General features: G+C 45.4%; 1 protein-coding gene across 2 annotated transcripts; it reads left to right on the top strand.

The window, feature by feature from the left end:
- The first annotated feature begins 110 nt into the window (after window positions 1-110).
- LOC113014715 (acidic leucine-rich nuclear phosphoprotein 32 family member E-like) lies at window positions 111-4,793 on the top strand. 2 transcript variants are annotated; one of them, XM_026156426.1, is made up of 7 exons: window positions 111-613; window positions 1,744-1,893; window positions 2,255-2,338; window positions 2,416-2,578; window positions 2,652-2,773; window positions 3,316-3,349; window positions 3,434-4,793. In XM_026156426.1, exons 1-7 carry the CDS (start codon window positions 392-394, stop codon window positions 3,517-3,519), a joined length of 861 nt encoding a protein of 286 aa, XP_026012211.1. In that variant the 5' UTR covers window positions 111-391; the 3' UTR covers window positions 3,520-4,793. The 2 variants fall into 2 exon arrangements, with proteins under 2 accessions (XP_026012211.1, XP_026012210.1); XM_026156425.1 differs by having other exon boundaries at window positions 114-613; window positions 2,216-2,338.
- The last annotated feature ends 19,134 nt before the right edge of the window (window positions 4,794-23,927 follow it).

The following is a 23,927-nucleotide window of genomic DNA, read 5'->3' as shown; positions in this document are numbered from 1 at the left end:
TCTGCACAAACTTAATTGGTAACAGGGGTGATGAGTGCTGGGAGACTGACAAAGCAACAAGGGCCAGCTGCTGCTGTGATGGCAAAATGATTACAATGATGTTTAAGTTTTATATCCATGATGCATTTATTGAGCCAGCTGTAAAGTCAAGTTTAATTGTATTCATACTCTTGAAACTAGTGCAGCGCTTCCGTCCTGTAAATAATTATAGAGCGGTTCATTTTTTTTTATTAGAACTGCTTTATTTCACTCTGATCTTTCTTTAATTCAATGAAAGAAAAAGGAAGCTTTTGTGCGATTAAACTGCAACTCCCATGAAGCTTTGCAGTGCCGTCTGGGTTTCATGACAAACGACCTATCTGGTAGGACTAGACCTAATCAAGTCTGATTGATGTGCCCGCCGTCCAATCAGCGGTGGCTCAGGCGTGCACGTCCAACCCCGTGGGTTGGTGGGCGGGGCTCGCCGTATCATGGAGGATCAGTAGGCGAACGGCAGCCAGCAGAGGAAGGCAGGCACCGCTCCGACCCCGGGACGCCGTCAGCCGTTCACCGCCACAGCATGGACATGAAGAAGAGGATCACCCTGGAGCTGCGGAACCGGAACCCGGCGGAGGTGAGCCGTTCGGTCTTTGATGTGGCCCGGCAGGTGCGCCCGGGGTCCGGGTGCCCGCTCTCGGGCGTCCAGCTGACGGTCACGACGGGATGCGGAGCATCCTTCAGCTCTGGCCGTCCGAATAGCAGCGGGTTTATAGTCTTAATCCCAGCGGGTCCGGCGTGAGGAGGCAGGGTAACCCGCCTAGGGTGGACGGTGAGTCCCGGAACAGACCGCTCCTCGGAGCCTCCGGGACAGCGACACGGAGCTCGTTTCAGAGGCGGTACCGGGTCACAGAAGCGGATTAACCGCGGAAATGTTCTCTCCTGGCGGACCCTGCGGGCCGTAACTGTAACGAGAGTACCGGGTAACCGGTTTTAGCCTTGCAGATTAGGACTGGATTACTGCTCGGGAATGTCCTAATCTCCGTTACAGCGAAGTACCGGAGTCCGTGCGCCCGTCGTATGGTGCCGCGTGCGCGCGCTTATGCGTTATATAAGCCGCAGCAGTTGAATAACACGCTCCGCCATTCGGGGGGGGGGGGTGAGCAGATGGTGAGTGCCGCCCCCTCCCTACAGGAGCCGGGAGGGGGTGCGGGCGCGTTACATAAACAGGAAGCCAGCGAGAGTCAACGTCACTAACCCTGATCTCCGATCAGATTATTGATCCAGCTGACGGAGGCTGTGTGGACGATCAAACGTGACAAAAGGGCTAATTTACATGTAGATAACTACCTGCTCTGCACTCACCTGTTCAGCTGCATTGTCGAGCCATCTCTACTGGGTTTACCTTTATTTGCTCTGATTGGTTTTCCACACTCTCCGCCCACTCTGATTATAAGTGTGAGTGTTTACCTGTCCATCACGCCTGGCTCGCTCTGGCTCATGTTACAGCAGCCTTCTTAATCAATATGAGTTGCCAGGCAACCTGTAAGTATAATTAATAATTTGTACAGGCTCAGAATGACCTCGACTGTGGTCCTCGTGTTAACTCGGGCTTGACTTATAAACTGATAAATAAACAAATATCACATCTATCACGTTCTGTCTTCTGTACAGTCAGGTATAGGGTTCATCAATACTTCATGTTCAAACTGATTAATAAAACACACACAGAGGCTTATGTCCCATCATGCTCTGCTCTGTCCTCAGATCGCAGAGCTGGTGCTGGACAACAGCCGCTCGGCAGACGGCGAGGTCGACGGTCTGACCGATGAGTTCACGGAGCTCGAGTTCCTCAGCATGGTCAACGTTGGTCTGACCTCGTTCGCCAAGCTGCCCTCGCTGCCCAAACTACGCAAGGTGAGCTCACCTGTCTGACCTCATCAACGGTGCATTCAAACATTTTCAGGGGGAAGAAGGAGATTGGGTTTGAGGTCAGAGAGCACCCTCTGCGGGTGGGAGAGATCTAACGAGCAGGGGGCCTTTGTGCTTTGACAGGTGTAACTGGCAGTATGAAGAACCAATGCCACCAAAATCAAAATCTGCTAAATTAATGTGTAAATGAAGGTGTAGTGGACCCACAAAGTGAAAAGGAAGAAATCCTAATTTTTTGTTTCACACATGGACTGTGGTTCTCCTGGCGGATGGTTTTCCTGACATTCTTGTCTTTGCTCCCCCTCAGTTGGAACTGAGCGATAACAATTTGTCGGGTTCTCTTGAGATGCTGTCGGAGAAATGTCCAAACCTGACCTACCTGAACCTGAGTGGGAACAAGATCAAGGAGCTGAGCACCGTGGAGGCGCTGGTGAGGTTCTTGCGCTGCTCCAGCCATGCTCACAGAGGAAACGTTCTGAGGTTCTAACGTGTCGTTTCCTCCTGTAGCAACACCTGAAGAGCCTGCAGAGCCTTGACCTGTTTAACTGCGAGATCACATCTCTGGAGGAGTACCGGGAGAGCGTGTTTGAGCTGCTGCCCCAGGTGACCTACCTGGACGGCTTCGACCAGGAGGACAACGAGGCACCCGACTCCGAGGCGGAGGACGAAGGTGAGACCCGCTCAGACGGAGCGCCGTCCTCCTCCTCGTCTCTGTTTCGTCATGCCCGTGTGCGTGTTTGCAGATGAGGATGGCGAGGACGGGGCGGGGCCAACTGGCGCGTACGATGAGGAGGAAGACGAGGACGAGGACGGCTCGGAGAGTGCAGAGGCGGGGCTGGGTTTCCAGGTGAACCGCGCCAACCAGGTGAGCAAATCCAGCTTCATCCTGCAGGTGGAGCCGCAGATGATCCTGGGGTCAGCAGACAATCCCAGGTCCTCCAGTCTGCATGACAAAGTGTCCTTGCCCAAGACCCTGAACCCCGAGTTTCCCCGCAGTGTGTGTGTGTGTGTGGTGTGTGTGTGTGTGTGTGTCCGACAGCCAAACCTTCTGTTGTCAGCCACGCCCCCCGTCACTGACAGTTTTGAGGATTAAAAGCACCAAAACAACTATTTGTCATTAACAAAAAATTTTCACCAAAAGCGACACTTTTGTATTTCTCCATTTGTAATGTAATCATTTCTTTGTATTTGTTTATCCTTCTTTTATGACGTATTTCATTTTGTTTTTATTTCCTACATTATTGTTTTTCATTATGTTCTATTACATCTGTTTTTGGAACTTTTGGTCCTCTGAACCTGACGACGAGTTAAATTTGTTTCCTCTGATAACGTGTTCGTTCACTTCCTGTCAGAGGCGTCCAGTCAGAAACGTAAATCTGCTTCTCTTCTTTCTGTGCTTCATCTCAGGATGACGATGAGGAAGACGAAGAGGAGGAGGATGGTGAGCATGTGTTTCAGTGTTGCAGCTGTATCTAGGCTCCAGGTGGGCGGGGCGTGCCCTGATTGGTCCGTTCTGTTTCTGCAGATGATGCGGCGGGTGTTCAGGGACAGAAGAGGAAGAGACAGGCGAACGATGAAGGCGAGGAGGATGACGATGATGATGATGTCTAATCTTGTAGCTGGCCGCCGTCTGTGTGGCGTCCTGTTCTCCTTGGCGGCGGCGTCCCTTGAGATAGTTTGCGTTTGTGAGTCAAGTGTTTAATTTTAGAGAATTTCTGAGAGATTTTGTCCGAACCCCACGCTTCCTGCTGAAGACGCCACGTTTCCCTCTTTTCCCCACCCCGAACTTTGAGCCGCGTTTGAACGCCTCGCTAGTTTGCTGAGCTTCCCGCGTCCTCAGTGGGTTTCAGCTCCTCTGGTCGCCGTTTTCTTTATTATTTCAGGGGCGGCGTTTCCTCCGAGGGGACTGAACGACCTCCCGATGGTTTGTCCTACACTTCCAACACAGCAGAAAGCCACTAGCTTCCAGCGTTAGCGTGTTAGAGCTACAGACAGATGAAAATTAGACCAATGAGTCCAAGCCCGCTTCGTCTGATCAGCCCGGCCCCACCTCGCTATCTGCTCGGGTTTTCGTTGGTGGTTTACTGCGAGCAGGAACTGCAGCCATCCGATAAACGCACTTTCACCTTCCCAGCAGCAGGGCGCGCTCTCCAAATCTCCTCATGACCTTCCTTTTATTGTTTTACTGTTTGACCTTTGACTTTCTCTGCCCTGAATCTATAACTAAATGTGATCAGCTCAGCGCCCAATTACAGCCAGTAGCTCTGAGAAACATGACAGTGAAACAGGAAGTGATTAGTTTAATAATAAAGCTGAGAACGTGAGGGGAGCGTTTGAGTTTTCACGATATCAGCTCCTCCATCAGAGTAAAAGCTGGAACATTCAGGAGCCAGTCAGGAAAAACGGGGCGGTGCTTCCGAAAATATCAGCTGATGTGAAATAAACTGAAATTGTGTGATTTGGATGTTTTATGATCGTTTTTAATGCATTTCAGAGGCTAAACGGCTTGAAGAAAGTTACACTAAACTCCTTCCATCTAAAATGAAAAATACACTTTATTTATTTATGTTAGTTTTTCCTCACCACAGTCGCTTTGAAGTGGTCGTTACTGTTGCTGTGTTAGCGCCCCCTGCTGCCTTTGAACTGGTGTGTTGTCATTCAACAGGTCAAAGTGTGTGACCTGCTGAGGTCAGGGTGAACTCACCACTTCTAAGGCAATACTGTAAATAGACTCAGTTTGGGGTTTTTGAAGTTTTTTATTTTGATGTATCTGCAGCGAGGTAACCCCATCTCTGACCTTTGAACCCTCACCCTGTCTGTAGGGTCAAGATGTTTTACTCTTTGTGGTGTTTGAGTTTTAAATAAAAGATTTTAAACAAGTAAAAGCAGAGTGTGGTGATGTGCTCAGGACAATGGGGAAAAAGCAGAGACGGAGCTCAGTACCCGAGTAAAAGTACTTTCCAGGAGGACAGGAAGTCAGGATGAAACCCTCCGACCTGCACGCCGGCGCTCCTCATCACAACAGGAAGTATCTGCAAAACCTGGGCTCAGGTGCTTATTTCCAAGAATACAAAGAACCAATCGCAGCGGCCGTCCGGTTGGTTATCACCTGTTCGATGACACTGCCCTCTGCATCGTTTGACAGGAATCGCATCGTTACCTGAAGGGTCAAAGGTCGCAGGGCTGGTTGGCTTCAGCAGCCTCGGTGAGTGTCTGGTTTCAGATCATTGTTTGTGCTTTATCGCTTGGTCAGAGCATCCTGAGAGCGTGTGAATGAAGTGAATATCAATCAGCTGTAAATAAAAAATGTCATTTACATTTTTTTTAACTGAAAACAAACTCAATGTTATTGATCGCTGATCACATGTTTAAATAAAGTTTTTACAGGAGTGCGAAGCTAAAAAAGTAGACCTATCAATTAGGGGTGCAACGATATTGTATAGATATTGAACCGTTTGATACAGTGCTTTCGGTTCGGTACGCATATGTATCGAACAATACAACATTTGTCATTTATTTTATCAACTTTCCTTCTGACGATGCTGTCTGTGTTGAGCGCTCAGTGAATCTGCGTTCGACTACTCCGCCTAGGCTGCACTGTCAAGCGCAGATCCACTGAGCGCTCAACACAGACAGCATCGTCAGAAGGAAGAGCGCAGGGCAAGCTAGCGAGACAGAAGTTAAGCTCTCAGCAACATGGACCTCCCCCACCCTCATTCAGATCTGACGTTTGGAATTATTTTGGTTTTCATGTGAGGCATGACCCTGAAGGTAAGCGAGTCATGCACTAAAGTAAAACAGTATGTTGGATGTGCCACGCAATGCTCAATTACATGGGTGGGAACTAGTGTGTTAGCGCAGTTAGCTCGTTAACGTGTTGGCCGTCTAGCCCCATGCACGGAGCGATCGGCGGTAGCTCGTTAACAGAGATTTGCCGTGTTGTGGCGTTAAGGTCATTTCAACGAGATTAACCTGAAAGCACTAGTGGGAACACAACGAATATGACTGCACATTTACACCGACATCATCCTAGTGCAAAGACAAAAACAACAAGCATGCTACTAACGTTAGCCGAGTCATTTAGACAGCTGTTAGCACATGATTCTCCTTATGCTGCTGAGAATATAGCCCAGAAGAAGCGGATAGTATAGCTTTTATTTTGGAAAGAGACATTTCTCTGTAATAAACTCTCTTTTCCAAAGATGAGTGATTCCTCCATCAGATACAGGGCTCGCAAAATCGCTAGCCCGACATCCCGGTGCTAGCGATTTTTTCAGTCGGGCTACCAAAATCTATCTCTGCCCTGCCCGTCGGGCTATTGTAGGAAAAATATATGTCAATGCTTTTGCATTCTTTCAGAAATGTAGCTGGGTAATTATGTCATTGGCATCGGTGAGCCACTGTCAATATGTGACATATTGAAATCGCGTTTGAATTTGCGCTTGTTTTTTTGCTTTCACTTTGCAATCGTGCGAACTGTGTATAGAGAGCGACAGCACTGATCTGTGAGTGATGATAATTTGTGCACCAATTCCTCTGACATCGTCTTATTAATCGTTAGCTTACTATGCAAACATGACAAGTGAAATCTCCCGCAGCTTAAACATGTGAGAGGTTGATCGCGCAGAGAATCGCTGAGCTTATGTGAGTGCGTGTGTAAAAGCAGCAGGATATATATTTTAGTTCTGCTGAGCCAAATAAGACAGGTCAGGGTGAAGAAGTGACAGCCAAAGAAAAGCTTACCACAAAACGGAGAAGTTATGACAAATCAGACTATAAGGCAAAAAGAAAGTGCAGCTTTATGGTTTCATGGACAAAAGAATTTCTGTGGCTGCAATATGACGAGCTAAATAACCAGGGCTGCACATAAGTGGTCTGCAGGTGCGCATTCGCTGTCAAAATAAAAAACACGCAAAAAGGGTTAGGGTTAAATTTAAAAACTGTACTTTTGAGTTAAAATATATATTTATAATTTTAATAAATGACAAATTAAAAAGGCATGAAAAATTTTTTTGTATCGAAAAAATATCGAACCGTATCGAACCGAACCGTGAATTTTGAGTATCGTTGCACCCCTACTATCAATGATTAATAACAGGAATTGTGTTTTTCCAGTGTTCACCGATCAGATTGAGCTTTTTCTTTTCTTTTTTTGTCCTGTGGAGGGTGCCAGTGTCCTGCTGCTGAGCCGTTCAACCACCAGCTTTCCTCCTCTTTATTAGTCAGCTGACAGCAAATCAGCAACTTTAAACACTAACACTTATTGATCCTTTTATTCAGTCAGGACGATAATCACAGGTAACAACAGTACTCTGGAGTGGGTGTGGCTTAATATACCTGCTGCCACTGAGTTGTCACTCAGTAAACTGTTTGCCACATCATGGTGGCCTGAAAAAGCCAGGAAGACAGGGTCGTGCCCTGAGCACACATAGATGTTTTATATGTTATTGATATTTTAACGATAAGTGATTCATCACATGACTGATTATTGATGACTTATTAAAAATGGATTGGGGCGATTCAGATGTATAAAGATGGGTGGGTGGGATTTCACATGCTGGCTTTTGAAGCCTTATGATGAGAATTTTATCCACCGCCATGCTTGCTCATTGGCTATCACGGCGCTTACAGACTGCTTAGACTTGACTGATCGATGGAATGATTGTGTGGCAGGGATTAGGATTAGGATTCAACTCTATTGTCATTACACATGTATAAATACAGGGTAACGAAATACAGTTTGCATCTAATCAGAAGTGCAAGAGTAGCAAGTGCAATAAGAGCAGAATACATACAGATAAGTTAAGTAGAGAGCAAATATAGAGATGTACTGATATAGACAGATAAGGGTAGTTTAAATGGTGGAATAGTTATGAACAGATGATGTACAGAAAGAGCAAATATACAGCTGAACTACAAACAAATGTACAGATATACAGATGATCTGTGCACCACACAGATGTTCTATATTGCTATACAGACGGGCAGATATACAGGTGTACTATGAACAAATATACAGATGTGCTACATATATACTGTCAGGTTTCCTGGGTCGTTGACCCAGTGATTTCAGTTTGTTCATGTTCAGTTTAGTTCGCCACATTAATATTCTCACTTCCTGTTTTTCCCCGTGTCAGCTTGTCTTCCATGTCATTAGTCAGATTATGTTCAGCTCTGTACTCACCTGTTTCCAATCATTGTCATCATTCAACCTGTGTATTTAAGTTCCTCGGTTTCACCAGTTCTCTGTCGTGTCATTGATGTTATGTCGTCGTCTCCGTCTGTACGTTCAGCTAGTCAGCCAGCCATCCTTCCAGTCTTTCAGCCAGTCAGTCACTCCATCGTTCCTGCTTTGTTCATTCACCCTCCAATAAATCCTCTTCATTTCTGCACCGTGAGTCCAGCGTTTGGGTCATCTCTTCCACGCCTCCACACACAACCTCTGACATATACAGATGTAGCGGTGTGAGGTAAACAGATCTACAGAGTGTTATTTTCAGGTAAATTCTGAACATGTAACTTTTCTCAGCACAGCAGTAATACGCAGTACAGCTGTCTGTTAACTGTGCTACATTTGTATACCATCAGCTTCTTTGTTACTCCATCAGCTCAAATAAGGAAAAACGTTAGAAACAGCTGTTTACCGTCACTGCCGCCATCTTGGAATGTTAAGCCGGGGTTGGAGGGGAAAGCTGAGGTGGGGTTGTTAATCTGGAACGCACCATCAGTCTGACTCGCAGCAAGAGTGTCATTCAGCTGTGTGTGTGTGTGTGTGTGTGTGTGTGTGTGTGTGTGTGTGTGTGTGTGTGTGGTCTTCTCGTGTTTCTGCTTCTTTGAAATCTTTAAACTCTCTGAACTAAAAGCTTTTGGTTGTCATGATATTTTAAAGATGCGCACAAACACACACACAAACAGTAAACAGGCAGTATTTTTAGTTCTGTTGCTAAGAGGGGTGCCTCCTCCTCCGCGTGAGGAAGTCAGCCTGACAGTCGCTGTGTGGGACAGGTGATGACCTGGGGAGAAGGCGGAGTCTCAGGTTTGTTTCTGACCTGCTGCAGACTGTTGGAATCACCTTTACACAGACTGTAGACAAAGATGGAGGTCAAGTAGGAAGCTTCTTGATCGCCCCCAGGTTGCTTGCTGTGACTTTGGTTTTAAGCCACGCCCCCTCACTCTGCTTGTTTATATTTGTGTGATTGCTTCATTGATTGATGAATCTGAGGAACCCAGGAGTTAAGTTAGCCACTTCCACTCCGTGCAGCTTCCACTGGGCTGGCAGGCCAGCAGCTAACCTGAATGCCAGTCTTTGTCCACATTGATTTACATCGAAGTAGTGACCAGAGCTCTTTCTCCTCACAGGAAGTGACCGTCAGCAACAGGAAGTGTTGGACCCGAAATAAACACAACATCCAGATGATCCAATGAGACTGAAGAAAACCCAGAAGTGGCATACGACCTGGTACTAAATACATTAGAGGGTTCCCCAGGCAACCAGAGCGTGGAGTGTCCACCAGCAACCAATCGTCAGCTGCAAAGCAGAGTATGACGAGTATGACCAGCAGCTTCAGAGGCCATGCCCTTGATAATGCACACTTCAATCCAGGTGAGTCATAGTTCAGGTCTGATCAGGCTGTAAACATGTTTGTTGAACATGAAGAAGAAACACCCAGTGCATCATGGGAATCCCCGGCAGCCTACGTCTATTGCAGCATAACTAAGGGAGGATCCAGGGTCACCTGGTCCAGCCCTAACTATACTATACCATACCATACCACCTTTATTTATAAAGCACTTTAACATAAAACCAGAGTTCACTCTTTCGAGGATGCCAATGTTCACATTTTGGACAGAGAGGACAGATGGTTTGAAAGAGGAGTGAAAGAAGCCATCTATGTCCACTGTGAGCGACCATCTTTGAACAGAGGCGGGGCTTACGACACCAAGTCTCTGCCATCTATAATCCAGTTTTGAGATCCTTCCCAGACGCCTTAACGCCCACTCACATCCTGGGCCATCTGACCTCAGGAATTCGCATGATAAGGTGGGGCCAGGTTTCACAATGAACACACCCGAAACTCTGGCTGATTGGGACCCACACCCAGTTTCACACCTTGGCTCAGGCGATTAGAGGATCATCAGGGGGTCCTTTTGTCCTTCTGTGGGGGGGAAACTCCCACAAGGTTTATATCTGGGACTCTCCACCATTTGACCTTAGAACTGAAGAAGCTTCTCGGATGAGAGGTGAAACGTCTTCAAGCAACCTAAAGAAGTCCAGACGCTTTTCTTTGCAAGCTCCTTTGACCAAGATCTATAATAGTGGCCTCAGAAGCGCCACCAAAAACCATCACTTCTGTTTTCTGTTCATTAAAATGTAAAACGTTCAAAGCCATCCAGGCCCTTATTTCATCAAGGCATCTGAGCAGCAGGTCTACTGAGAAGCCATTTATCTTTTTAAGTGGGAAATAAATCTGGGAGTCATCGGCGTAGCAGTGGAAAGAAATCCCACGTTTCCTGAAAATAGACCCAAGGGGTCGGAGATATAGAGAGAAAAGAAGCGGGCCTAAAACTGAACCCTGTGGGACCCCACATTGAAGAGAAGCAACAGAGGATAAAAACTCCCCCAGTTTCACAGAGAAAGTTCACTCTGCCAAATAGGATCTGAGCCACTGCAGTGCGGTACTCCGCATACCCACCAACTGCTCTAAACGGGAAATGAAAATATTGTGATCCACTGTATCAAAAGCAGCAGTTAAATCTAACAGCACAATAATAACACAGTCACCTGAGTCATTTGCCAAAAACACATCATTAAAAACTCTTAAAAGGGCAGATTCGGTACTATGTAAAGCTTTAAAACCAGATTGGAAAACTTCTAAAATACCGTGTTCTTCTAGGAAGGACATTAATTGCTTGTAAACTACCTTTTCAAGAATCTTTGAGATAAAAGGCAGTTTGGAAATAGGTCTGTAATTCGCAATAATATCATGATCAAGAGCAGGTTTCTTGAGTAGAGGCTGAATCACTGCATGTTTGAGATTGACTGGTACAACACCAGAGGACAGACTACTATTTACAATGGATTGTACAGTTGATGCTATAGAGATTGACAGACCACGTGACTTTCGCGCATTGCATGCCGGTAACTCGTGGCAAAACAATCCAAGTACCGCATCAAATGCAAGCATTTGCAGCACCGCAAAACGTTCATTCTTCGGTTCCAATAAATTCTTGCTTTTTCTTTGCCCCCCAAAAAGGTATGTACAAAACGAAGGAGAACAATGCCGGTCCGTACAAAGACAGACTTAATGAAAAGTCAAAGAAAAGATACGAGGAAAAAAATCAAACCAGTGAAAGTGTTAGACCCTTACGAGCACACAGAGTGGACAAAAGACGTTAGCGTGCTGCCCAACGTCACCACGCTCATATTTATAATTATACGCTTCTTGGAGTGAGTGCACACACTCGTGAAGTTTAGTAACTTCAGGTCACTGCAACAAGCCCAGGTACAGTTTACCGACGGATGGGTGCAGGACCTTGAAATGCACCGTGTAGAAAGTAAAGACCATCGTACGTATCATAAGTTTACCAGTCTCACAAATCTTCTTCATAAATACACATTCGTTAACCGTTTATTAATAGGACCTTTGAGCTCAATGGTAATTAATTAGTAGTGGAAATAATTTCTGGTAGCATTACAGAAATGTAGCAGTGACAATAATACTGTATGCTGTAATCGTACTGGGCAACTGGTGATACAAAACAACTGTTTTATCCTGTGAATAAAAGTATATGTTTTTGTCAATGTACCATGGTAATAACAGAAGCGTAATGCAATATTGTGTGAGGACAATTCACTATTGTCGACCGTGGCTCAGGGGGTTGGGAATCGCATCTGTAACCGGAAGGTCGCCGGTTCGATCCCTGGGCTCTCTGTCCTGGTCGTTGTGTCCTTGGGCAAGACACTTTACCCTACTTGCCTACTGGTGTTAGCCAGAGGGGCCGATGGCGCGATATGGCAGCCTCGCTTCTGTCAGTCTGCCCCAGGGCAGCTGTGGCTACACCTGTAGCTGCCTCCACCAGTGTGTGAATGTGAGAGTGAATGAATAGTGGTATTGTAAAGCGCTTTGGGTGCCTTGAAAAGCGCTATATAAATCCAATCCATTATTATTATTATTATTATTATTTATGCACAATAAATAAAGGAGCATAGCGCCACAATTTCTGTTCAGCGCCAGACTTGCTTGTAACCTATATCACCAATTATGTTAAGAAAAATGACGCATTAACTACAACAGCAGACTGACCTTCGTGTAAATGCTTGGAGCAGACTAACCTGTGAGCTGGAGGGTTCTGGGACGTTATATTTTGTCTTTGAATGGCTGCAATCCAGTCGACTCTTTGTTACTTCGGAAACATGGCTCGAACAATTTCTCTTCAACGACGTAATCCGATAAAAACGATCTCTTTACCCGTCGGCTTCCCGTGGCTGTCATGCGACCAGCTATTGCAGTTAATAACACAACAGCTTCTTGACATTTTTGTGTTTCTTTTTATCGCTGTATAGCTGATTTCAATTGAAAGCCTGCGTGCGCTAGTACCTCTTGCCACGAGTTCCCAGAATTCTTTGCGGTTTTACCCCTGAATGACGTCACATTTTCAATCTCTATAGTGAGAAAAACCTCTTTGAAAAATCGAGGAGGGAGAGCATCATAACGGGAACCTGAGAGCTTCATGTGAGCAACCAACTCCTGCAGGCAGAGCAAGGAAACTGGCTCGAACCTGTCAAAGACAGCAGAACTAGGGACAGGGGTAGAAGGGTCGAGAACTGACTGGGAAGTCTGCGCTTTGACAGATGGCACTTTATCAATAAAAAAGTGCAGGAAGTTTTCACAAATTTCCTGAGAAGACTCGACACCAGCAGTCTGTGGAGCGTGAAGGACCATGCCAATAGTCTTAAATAAGACATGAGGCTTACGACAATTTGCCTGAATAATAGCAGCAAAATGTTTCCTCTTAGCATCTTTTACAGTTTTCTGGTAAGAATTCCAGTAGTCTTGTAACATTTGGTATGACACCTGCAGTTGATCCTTCTTCCATTTACGTTCAGCTCTCCTACACTTTCTTCTGGCAGCCCGGGTGTCTTCATTCAGCCAGGGTTCAGATTTGGCTTTTGCTTGCCTAAGCTTAAAGGGGGCCACTGAATCTAAAGCAGTTTGACAGACAGAGTAAAACCACGTACTCAGCTCTTCTGTATCATTGCATATGAAATCAGGAAGGCCGCCGTTTGGATTAAAAACAATAGAGAACTGTCCAGCAGAGGAAGGGTTAAAAATACGACAGCTCCTAGCAGCAACAGGAGGAAGATTAACTTTGGTACAAGGAAGGAAAACCTCAAACAGGACGGGCCTATGGTCTGAACATACAACATCGCAAACCTCTAAGTTAGAGACAGGTAAATTATGAGTTAAAACAAGATCCAACGTGTGCCCATATTTTTGTGTAGGCAACTATATGCTTTAGCAAAAAGGAAAGTTTGAAGCCTAATCTTGAAAGTAGAGATAGTGTCTGTCTCCTGAATGCAAACTAGAAGCTGGTTCCACAGAAGAGGGGCCTGAAAACTGAAGGCTCTGCCTCCCATTCTACTTTTAAATACTCTAGGAACAACAAGTAGGCCTGCAGAGCGAGAGCGAAGTGCTCTAATAGGGTGATATGGTACTAGAATAGAATAGTATAGAATAGAAAACTTTATTTGTCAATTTCTTCAAATGTACTTGCCATACAAAGGAATTGAAATTACGTTTCACACTGTCCCATGCGTAGACATTGACAACAATAAAGTGCAGATGCACAACAAAAACAGCCCTAACAATGAGGTAATATTAAATAGGTAACAGGGTAGACAAAAAATAAATAAAATAAAGTGTTCCAACAGTGTTCCCTGGAAAATAGTATACTAGTCTACTTGAGGTAGTCCCAGGTTGTGGTTGGTAGGGGTATTTTGTTTTAATGCAGCATAAGACTATAGCAGCAGTAATAGTAATATAATAATATAAATAGTGCTAAAAGAAATACTAAAAATATATAGCAGCAGGTGTGTGCAATTGCAATGCAGAGGTAGTTGTTTCCAGTCAGAAATGTTTTCCAGTTCTTGGTTCAGAGAGTGTTTCCTTGTTGGAGAGTGTGCGTGGATGGGGGGTGGGAGGGGTAGAGTCCAGTCTGTCTTCCTATACTTCTGCCAATCTGGTGATTCTGCTGGCTGGGAGCCGGGAGGGAAGAGAGTTCAGCAGTCTCACAGCCTGGTGGATGAAGCTGTTGGTGAGCCTGGTAGTGCGGGAGTGGAGACTTCTGTATCTCTTTCCAGAGGGCAGGAGGCTGAACAGACAGTGCGTGGGGTGGGTTGCATCGTTGACAATTGTGATGGCTTTGCGGGTGAGGCGAGTGGTGTAAATGTCTTGCAGGGAGGGGAGTGGTACACCAACTATCCTCTCAGCTGTTCTCACAATGCGTTGTAGAGCTTTCCTGTTATAGTCAGTGCAGCTACCGCCCCACACAGTGATGCAGCTGGAGAGGATACTTTCAATAGTTCCTCTGTAGAATGTGGTCAGGATGGGTGGTGGAGCACTTGCCCGCTTGAGTTTGCGCAGGAAGTAGAGGCGCTGTTGTGCTTTTTTGGCCAGTGATGCTGTGTTGGTGGTCCAAGAGAGGTCCTCACTGATGTGCACCCCCAGGAACTTGGTGCTGCTCACCCTCTCCACCGCAGCGCCGTCGATGGTCAAGGGGGGGTGACAGGTGTGGCCTCTCTGGAAGTTGACAATAATCTCCTTGGTCTTACTAACATTTAGCAGGGGGTTGTTGTCTCTGCACCACGTGGTCAGGAGCTCAACCTCTTTCCTGTAGTGGATCTCATCGCCCTCAGTGATGAGCCCCACTAGCGTTGTGTCGTCCGCAAACTTCACAAGGTGGTTGGAGCTGTAGGTTGGTGTGCAGTCATGTGTCAACAGAGTGAAGAGCAGAGGACCAGAGGTGGGACCAAGTCATTGTTTTGCAAGTCTCAAGTAAGTCTCAAGTCTTTATCCTCAAGTCTCAAGTCAAGTCTCAAGTAATGTCAGGCCAGTCAGAGTCGAGTCTCAAGTCACTGGTGTAAAAGTCCAAGTAAAGTCACAAGTCTGAAACTTTGAATTTCAAGTCCTTTCGAGTCTTTAAAAAAAAAAAGAAAAAATAATGTTGCAGTTATGCTAAATGTAAATATTAGACCATGTAATTTTAAAATCTGTGTTTTTCTCAACACATGACAAAATAGTGAACTTAGAAAATATACACAAATTGTGAAATTGCACCTCTTTAAAATGCAGCTCAATTAAACCTAGCTCCAAGAATAATTTTCACCGACAGTTCTGAGATAAGCTGCATGTTATTCTTGGATGCGGTTGTAGGACCGGCTTTAAAATCGCATGACAAAAATATCATACATATTAAAAAAAACTGTATCACCAACGTAGCCTGGACAACATTTGCTAGTTAGATGAAGTCAGCTATCTCATCGTAGCATATTTATATGCATATTTATAATCATACGGTTCTTGGAGTGAGTGCATACACTCATGAAGTTTAGTAACTTCAGGTCACTGCAACAAGCCCAGGTACAGTTTACCGACGGATGGGTGCAGGACCTTGAAATGCACGGTGTAGAACGAAAGACCATCGTACGTATCATAAGTTTACCAGTCTCACAAATCGTCTTCATAAGTACACATTCGTTAACCGTTTATTAATAGGACCTTTGAGCTCAACGGTAATTAATTAGTAGTGGAAATAATTTCTGGTAGCATCACAGAAATGTAGCAGTGACAATAATACTGTATGCTGTAATCGTACTGGGCAATTAGTGATACAAAACAACTGTTTTATCCTGTGAATAAAAGTATATGTTTTTGTCAATGTACCATAATAACAGAAGCGAAACGCAATATTGTGTCAGGACAATTCACTATTTATGCACAATAAATAAAGGAGCATAGCGCGACCATTTCTGTTCTTGCTTGTAACCTATATCACCAATTATGTTAAGAAAAATGACGCATTAACTACAACAGCAGACTGACCTTCGTGTAAATGCTTGGAGCAGACTAACCTGTTAGCTGGAGTGTTCTGGGACGTTATATTTGGTCTTTGAATGGCTGCAATCCAGGCCATCCGTCGCGTCTTTGTTACTTCGGAAACATGGCTCGAACAATTTCTCTTCAACGACGTAATCCGATAACAACCGATCTCTTTACCCGTCGGCTTCCCGTGGCTGTCATGCGACCGGCTATTGCAGTTAATGATACAACAGCTTCTTGACATTTTTGTGTTTCTTTTTATCGCTGTATAACTGATTTTAATTGAAAGCCTGCGTGCGCTAGTACCGCTTGCCACGAGTTCCCAGAATCCTTTGCGGTTCTACCCGTGAATGACGTCACATTTTCAATCTCTATATAATATGCATGTTAAATTTTATATTTGGGGTAAAATATCAAGTCTTTTCAAGTAAACCGGTTCAAGTCCAATTCAAGTCCCAAGTCATTGGTGTAAAAGTCCAAGTCAAGTCACAAGTCTTAGAACATTTTTTCAAGTCAAGTCTAAAGTCATAAAATTAATGACTCGAGTCTGACTCGAGTCCAAGTCATGTGACTCGAGTCCACACCTCTGCAGAGGACTGAGCACACAGCCTTGTGGAGCCCCCATGCTCAGGGTGATGCTGTTTGAGACCTTGTTGCCCACTCGCACCGCTTGAGGCCTCTGGCTGAGGAAATCCAGCAGCCAGTTGCAGAGGGAGGTGCTGAGGCCCAGTTTAAGATAAGATAAGATAAGATAGAACTTTATTAATCCCTCGGGTGGGTTCCTCTGGGAAATTCGATTTCCAAAAAAGCACAGCACCGACAGAAGTTACAGAGTTATACACACACACATATATATAAATACAGAGACAATATAAATAAAATATACGAAGGGGATAAATAGAATAAATAGGAATAAAAAATAAAAATACAAGTGAATTGCACATTTCAAGTATTGAGTCTATTGCACTGTTGACTATTTACAAAAGTATTGCACAAAAGGTATTGTACAGTGAGGTGAAGAGGCACTACAGCTTAGTTGTTCCCCCCTCCTTTGTCCTCCTGTCTCCCCTCCCTCTCCCCTCCAGAGAGGAGTTAAACAGTTTGATGGCGTGTGGGACAAAGGAGTTTTTAAGTCTGTTAGTTCTTGTCTTGGGGAGAAGCAACCTGTCACTGAACAGACTCTTCTGATTGTTTATGGCCGTGTGCAGAGGATGCCCAGCATTGTCCATAATGTCCATCAGTTTCTTTAATGTCCTTTTCTCTGCCACTGTCACCAGAGTGTCCAGCTTCATGCCGACCACAGAGCTAGCCCTCCTGATCAGTTTCTCCAGCCTGGATGAGTCCTTCTTTGCTGTGCTGCTCCCCCAGCACACCACAGCATAGAAAAGTACTCCAGCAACCACCGACTGGTAAAACATCCTCAGGAGTCTGTCCAGTTTACAAATGAGTTGTTGTGGTATTATGGTGTTGAATCCTGAGCTAAAGTCTATGAACAGCATTCTCACATATGAGTCTTTCTTGTCCAGATGAGTTAGGGCTGGGTGGAGGGCAGAGCAGATTGCATCCTCTGTGGATCGTTTCGCTCTGTATGGGAACTGGTATGGGTCCAGGGTGGGAGGTAGGATGGATTTGATGTGTGACATGACTAGTCGTTCAAAGCACTTCATAATAATGGGTGTCAGTGCCACGGGGCGGTAGTCATTGAAACAGGCTGGGGATGGTTTCTTTGGCACAGGTATGATGGTGGCAGTCTTGAAGCATGATGGGACAGTGGCTTGCCTCAGGGAGGTGTTAAAGATGTCTGTGAAGACATTCTTCAGCTCCTCTGCGCAGTCTTTCAGCACACTACCAGGGATGTTATCTGGACCCGCTGCTTTCCGGGCGTTGATGGTGATGAGTGTCCTCTTCACGCTGGCAGCAGACAGGCACAGAGGCTGGTCGTGTGGAGGTGGTGGTGTTTTCTGTGGGCGTGTGTTGTTCTGTGCTTCAAATCATGCAAAGAAGCTGTTCAGGTTGTTGAGCAGAGTGGTGTCGCTCTCACAGCTATGCGCTACAGGCTTGTAGTCTGTAATAGCCTGGATGCCTTGCCATAGGCTTCTTGCGTCCTTGCTATCATTGAAGTGGGAGGTTATCTTGTGTGTGTAGTCCTGTTTCGCTTTCCTGATGCCACGTGACAGGTTGGCTCTCGCTGTTCTCAGGCCTATTTCATCCCCAGCTCTGAAGGCCTTGTCTCTGGCATTAGCATAACAGTGAGGTGATCAGAGGTGCCGATATGGGGGAGGGGGGTGGCTTTGTATGCTCCATTTTCCTGTGTGTAGACCAAGTCCGATATGTTGTCCCCCCTTGTTGGAAAATGTACATGCTGATGAAACTTTGGGAGAGCAGTTTTAAGATCAGCATGATTAAAGTCTCCTGCGAGGATGATGAAACCGTCTGGGTGTGCTGTTTGTTGCTCACTGATGGCCTGATACAGTTCGTTCAGCGCCGCATTTCTATCGCTGTTGTTACTAGATGGAGGTATATAAGTAGCAACCAACAAGATCGAACTTACCTCCCTGGGCAAATAGAAAGGGCGACACTTCACGATCATGAACTCCGCCAGTGATGAGCAGTGTTTGCGTACTACAGTGGCATCACGACACCACTCGTCACGGATGTAAACACAGACCCCACCACCTCGGGTCTTGCCTCCGTCTACGAGAGCCCTGTCGGCTCTGTTGCATGCTAGCTGCTCCAGTTGTATGGCCGAGTCCGGAATGTTGTCATTAAGCCATGTCTCAGTGAAAACTAGCACACAACAGTCACTTACTTTGCGATTCGCTGATCTCAGAAGTCGTATGTTGTCCATTTTATTGTCCAGAGATCGTACGTTGGCCAAGAGGATCGATGGTATGGCTGGGCGAGTTGGCTTAGCCTCAAGCCTGACTCGGACACCTCCGCACTTGCCCCGCTTCCTTGTCCTAGCGCACCGCTTTCGACACCTCCTTGCCCAGGAAGGGGTAGCAAGCGAGTCCGGTGAGTTGCTAGGCCAGCTAGCAGGCTGTCGCAGAAGTCCTATCTCCCTTAGCATCTCAACGTTAGTGTTCAAAACTTGGCAAATCTTGCTTCTCCGAATGTGTAAGAGAGCCTGACGACTGTACACATATTCCGACGTGGACTGCCGAGAAACACTTGCAGAAAGACACTTACTTGACGAACAAAACACCGCATTTTCAGGAGAGCGTGAGGTCGCTGCGTCTACATAGTAGGAAAAAGGTCATTAAGATAAGATGGGCTGCTTTGTTTGTTCCCACCTGAGAAGGTGAAACAGGAAACGCTTTGTTGCTGTTTGTCGGTGTGACCGTGTGTGCGTGCTTAAACTGGGTTATTCACTCAGACTGCAGCGGCCGCGACTTCTGATTCATGTTCAGTAAATTATTAATGCTCTCTCTCTCGTTGAGTTATAATGCTCGCTCGCCCACCGAATACAGCCGTGACGAGGTGGGGGCGGGGTTATTCCATGTTTTATTAACACGCACACACGTAAGAGGCCAGTGTGCTCGTTCGGCGTTACAGCCTGTTCTCACTGGAGGGATTAGTGAGGATATGGGGGAGGGGAAACGTGCTCGCTGGGACTCAGAGCCCGCGGCGTCTGTTCAAAGCCTCGACCTCCTTTACTCCTCCTCTCCTCTCCTCTCCTCTCCTCTCGTACTACCCCACCTCACTTTGTTTCTTCACCTCCTCCTGATACTCATTCCCTGTTTGTTCAGCTTCGTGCCTGTACCTGATGAAATTTGGTGTCACCTGACCTCCTCTGTCTCCATAGGACGCCGAACAGCAGATCTGCTGTCGTTTATTAAACGGTTGTTGTTACTGGTGTTACCGTCACAAACAGCTGCGTTTCTGTCATTGTTTGAAGTTGTTGTGCGATTGGTGGTTGCGCATCCACCTGAAATATTAACAAACCTAGGAAGCTGGACTGGAGCCACAACACTGATGCTCTTTACAGGAAGGGTCAGAGCAGACTCCACCTGCTGAGGCGGCTGAGGTCATTTGGAGTCCAGGGAGCGCTTTTAAAGACCTTCTATGACTCTGTGGTGACATCTGTCATTTTTTACAGTGAGGTATGTTGGAGCAGCAGTTTATCGGCAGCTGAGAGGAAGAGGTTGGGTAAACTCATCAGGAAGGCCAGCTCTGTTCTGGGATGCACCCTGGACCCAGTGCAGGTGGTGGGAGACAGAAGGACTGTGGAAAAATAACATCTCTGATGGACAGAGCCTCCCACCCCATGCATGTAAGTGTTGCTGCAGAGCTGCTTCTGTGACCGACTACTGCATCCTCGATGCATGAAGGAGCGTTTCTGCAGGTCCTTCCTACCTGCAACTGTCAGACTGCACAATCAGAACTGCTCCCAACAAACACAGATGTTTACATCAGCGCTGTAACTGCACTCATCAACCAAACAACTACTACTGTTATAGCTGCATATTACCTATCTCAGTTTATATAAAAAAACCCTATACTTTAATAACTGTACTTTAATAAACTGTCTGTTTTTGTAATTATTGTCCATAAATATTTTTTTCTGTAAAAATTGTTTGTTTCTCTCTTCTGTTTGTAGATGTGCTTTTATTCTGCTGCTGCTGTTACAACCAATTTTCCCCTTGTGGGACAATTAAAGGATTATTCTATTCTATTCTTTTAAGCTCTAAAAACTGCAGTCCCTCTGACAGCCACCAGAGATTAAATGTTCCCACACATCAAGGTGAGTTTGATGGGCCGCTCCCCTGTTTCAGTAACCTCTGCAGGTACCTTTCACAGGTGAAACAAAATGAACGCTGTTAGACTAAGGATTCTCTAAAAACTTTACCTGTAAAGACTGATTTCTTAAATCCAGCTTCACACACAGAGTTACAGAGTGAGTGTCTGAGAGCAGGCTGTACATGAGCCTTTATACATGTGACGTTTCATGTCCACTTTAACTAAGAACATGTTCTTATCTTGTGGTGCAAACTGATATCACAGGAAAGTTTGCAGTACGTTGCAGCCTATACAACCCAAATTAAAAGATATATGCCTTTAAAGGACTTTTAAAATAATTTTGGCATAAAGAAGGATCACTGCATCAACAAAAACAATTTTCACCCAGACTAAGTCTATTTTAATCTTTAATGAGATCATTAAAAATGCTTCTCTGCCTGCTGCCCTCAGAGTTTAAATGTGAATGTTCACGTACAGAGAAACAGCCTGTCCCTTTAAGGTAAATCTGGATTTCAGTGCACACATGATGGCAGCAGATTAGTCATCAGGAAATGCTCACGCATGCATACATGATCACACACACATGTGATCATGTATGCATGCGTGATGTCCTGGCCTACATCTGCTCAGCTCTTTATCACAGCTCACTGACCCACTCTCTCTGTGTGTGTGTGTGTGTGTGTGTGTGTGTGTGTGTGTGTGTGTGTGTGTGTGTGTGTGTGTGTGTGTGTGTGTGTCACACTGGGCACTAGGCCAATAGTGCAGCTGGATTTGTGTCATATGACCTGAATCTGAGGTTGTCATTCTTAAGCTTGAGGTTAAACCTGATGAGTTTCACTTTGTGCAATTTTCAGCCATCCTAACCTGCAGACTCTCTCTCTGGATGCTCCTAATTTTTATTCTTAGTGATTCTAACAGTTGTAATCTCAAGAAATCACTGAACAATTTATTTCAACATGTCACTTGTCCTACAAGGCATAATAAAACGCTGTATTTGTGTTATGGACCAATTAAGGGGGCATATAAGTCTGTGGCCGGACCTGCACTATGTTCCTCGGATCACAATGTTATTCACCTCCTCCCTGCCTACAGATCTGTGATTAGGAGGGAGAAGGCCTGTGTGAAGCGGACTAATGTCTGGACAAAAGACAGTTGTGTTGCCCTTCAGGGGTGTTTTGATTGCACTGACTGGTCCTGGTTTCAAGAGAACACTTGTGATTTGGATGAACTCACCGATGTGGTGTGTAGCTACTAGGGGTGCAACGATATTCGTATCGATATTGAACCGTTCGATACAGTGCTTTCAGTTCGGTACGCATATGTATCGAACAATACAAAATTTTTAATCCTTGCAACATGGCAAACTGAACCTCCCCCACCCTCATTCAGATCTGGCCTTTGGAAGTATTTTGGTTTTCATGTGACGTATGACCCTGAAGGTAAGCGCGTCATGGACTAAAGTAAAACAGTATGTCGGATGTGCCACCAATGCTCAATTACATTGGTGGGAACTACTGCGTTAGCGCAGTTAGCTCGTTAACGTGTTGGCCTGGACGCCCCACGAACGGGGCGATCCGCGGTAGCTCTTTAACGGAGATTTGCCATGTTGTGCCGTTAACGTCATTTCAGATTAACGCTGACAGCACTAGTGGGAACACAACGAGTATCACTGCACATTTACACCGACATCATCCTCGTGCAAAGACAAGTGGAAGCAGACAAAAACAACAAGCACGCATGCTACACACTTTACCCGAGTCATTTAGACAGCCGTTAGCACAGGATTCTCCTTATGGGGACCTGATATGTTTAATATGCTGCTGAGAATATAGCCCAGAAGAAGCGGATAGTAGAGCTTTTATTTTGGAAAGAGCCATTTCTCTGTAATAAACTCTCTTTTCCAAAGATGAGTGATTCCTCAATCAGATACAGGGCTCGCAAAATCGCTAGCCCGACGTCCCGGGGCTAGCGATTTTTCCAGTCCAGCTACCAAAATCTATCTCTGCCCTGCCCGTCGGCCTATTGTAGGAAGGAAAAATATACAGGTATGTCAATGCTTTTGCATTCTTTCGGAAATGTAGCTGGGTAATTATGTCATTGGCATCGGTGAGCCACTGTCAATATGTGACATTGAAATCGCGTTTGAATTTGCGCTTGTTTTTTGCTTTCACTTTGCAATCGTGCGAACTGTGTATAGAGAGCGACAGCACTGATTGGTGAGTGATGATAATTTGAGCACCAATTCCTCTGACATTGTCTTATCAATCGTTAGCTTACTATGCAAACATGACAAGTTTGCATAGTAAGCTAAAACGGAAAAGTTATGACAAATCAGACTATAAGGCAAAAAGAAAGTGCAGCTTTATGGTTTCATGGACAAAAGAATTTCTGTGGCTGCAATATGACGAGCTAAATAACCAGGGCTGCACATAAGTGGTGCGCAGGTGCGCATTCGCTGTCAAAATAAAAAACGTGCACCAGATAAGAAGTTGCAACGCGTGTTTGCGTACATAAGATTTTCTGGAGGAGAACAGACATTTGTTTAGAACTCTTAAAGATGCCGAAGAAGCTCCTTTAAGCAATTACTGTGATGTTCCTCCACCTCCAAAGAAATGTCAGGAGTCCGAACCACAAAAGAAGCACGTATTCTCGGAAAAGTGTTTGCAGGAGGTGAGCTGGCTTCAAACAAATGATGAACGCACAGAGATGTGGTGCAGAATGTGCCGTGAAAATCCCACTCTAGCGGACAAAAACAGTGCCTTTTATATGGACGCAAACGCGCGCTGCAACTTCTTATCTGGTGCGCGTCTTTTATTTTGACAGCGAATGCGCACATGCGGACCACTTATGTGCACCTGTGTAAATAACATAATGTTCTGCCGGGTGTGTTGTTGGTTTTCCCTCGATTTCTGAGTCGACAAGCGCCTTTGTTACTGGGACCAGTCATTTTAAGAAAGGCCCCCATTAGAACCCATGAGAAATGCAAGAAATGCATTATTGCTCGGTCTGCAATATCTTTCCCAGAACAAACACCAATTGCAAATAACATACTAAAAATAAACCTGAAAATCTGTTTAGAACAGCTACTATGTTGCAAAGAGTGAACTACCACTGGCAAAATTTAGCAGTCTTTGCAAACTTCAAAAAGCAAATGTCCTCGATCTTGGTTCCACTTGCCTC

This window comes from Astatotilapia calliptera, chromosome 22 (assembly GCF_900246225.1).
Source record: "Astatotilapia calliptera chromosome 22, fAstCal1.2, whole genome shotgun sequence".
Classification (NCBI taxonomy): domain Eukaryota; kingdom Metazoa; phylum Chordata; class Actinopteri; order Cichliformes; family Cichlidae; genus Astatotilapia; species Astatotilapia calliptera.
The sequence above is the reverse complement of the archived record's forward strand: the minus strand, read 5'-3'. Positions and strand labels throughout refer to the sequence as shown.

Coding starts and splice junctions, on each gene's coding strand:
- LOC113014715 (XM_026156425.1), top strand. CDS start 392: ATGTGCCCGCCGTCCAATCAGCGGTGGCTCAGGCGTGCACGTCCAACC. Junction 614..1,743: donor GGAACCGGAACCCGGCGGAG/GTGAGCCGTTCG, acceptor CTCTGTCCTCAG/ATCGCAGAGCTGGTGCTGGA. Junction 3,350..3,433: donor AGACGAAGAGGAGGAGGATG/GTGAGCATGTGT, acceptor CTGTTTCTGCAG/ATGATGCGGCGGGTGTTCAG.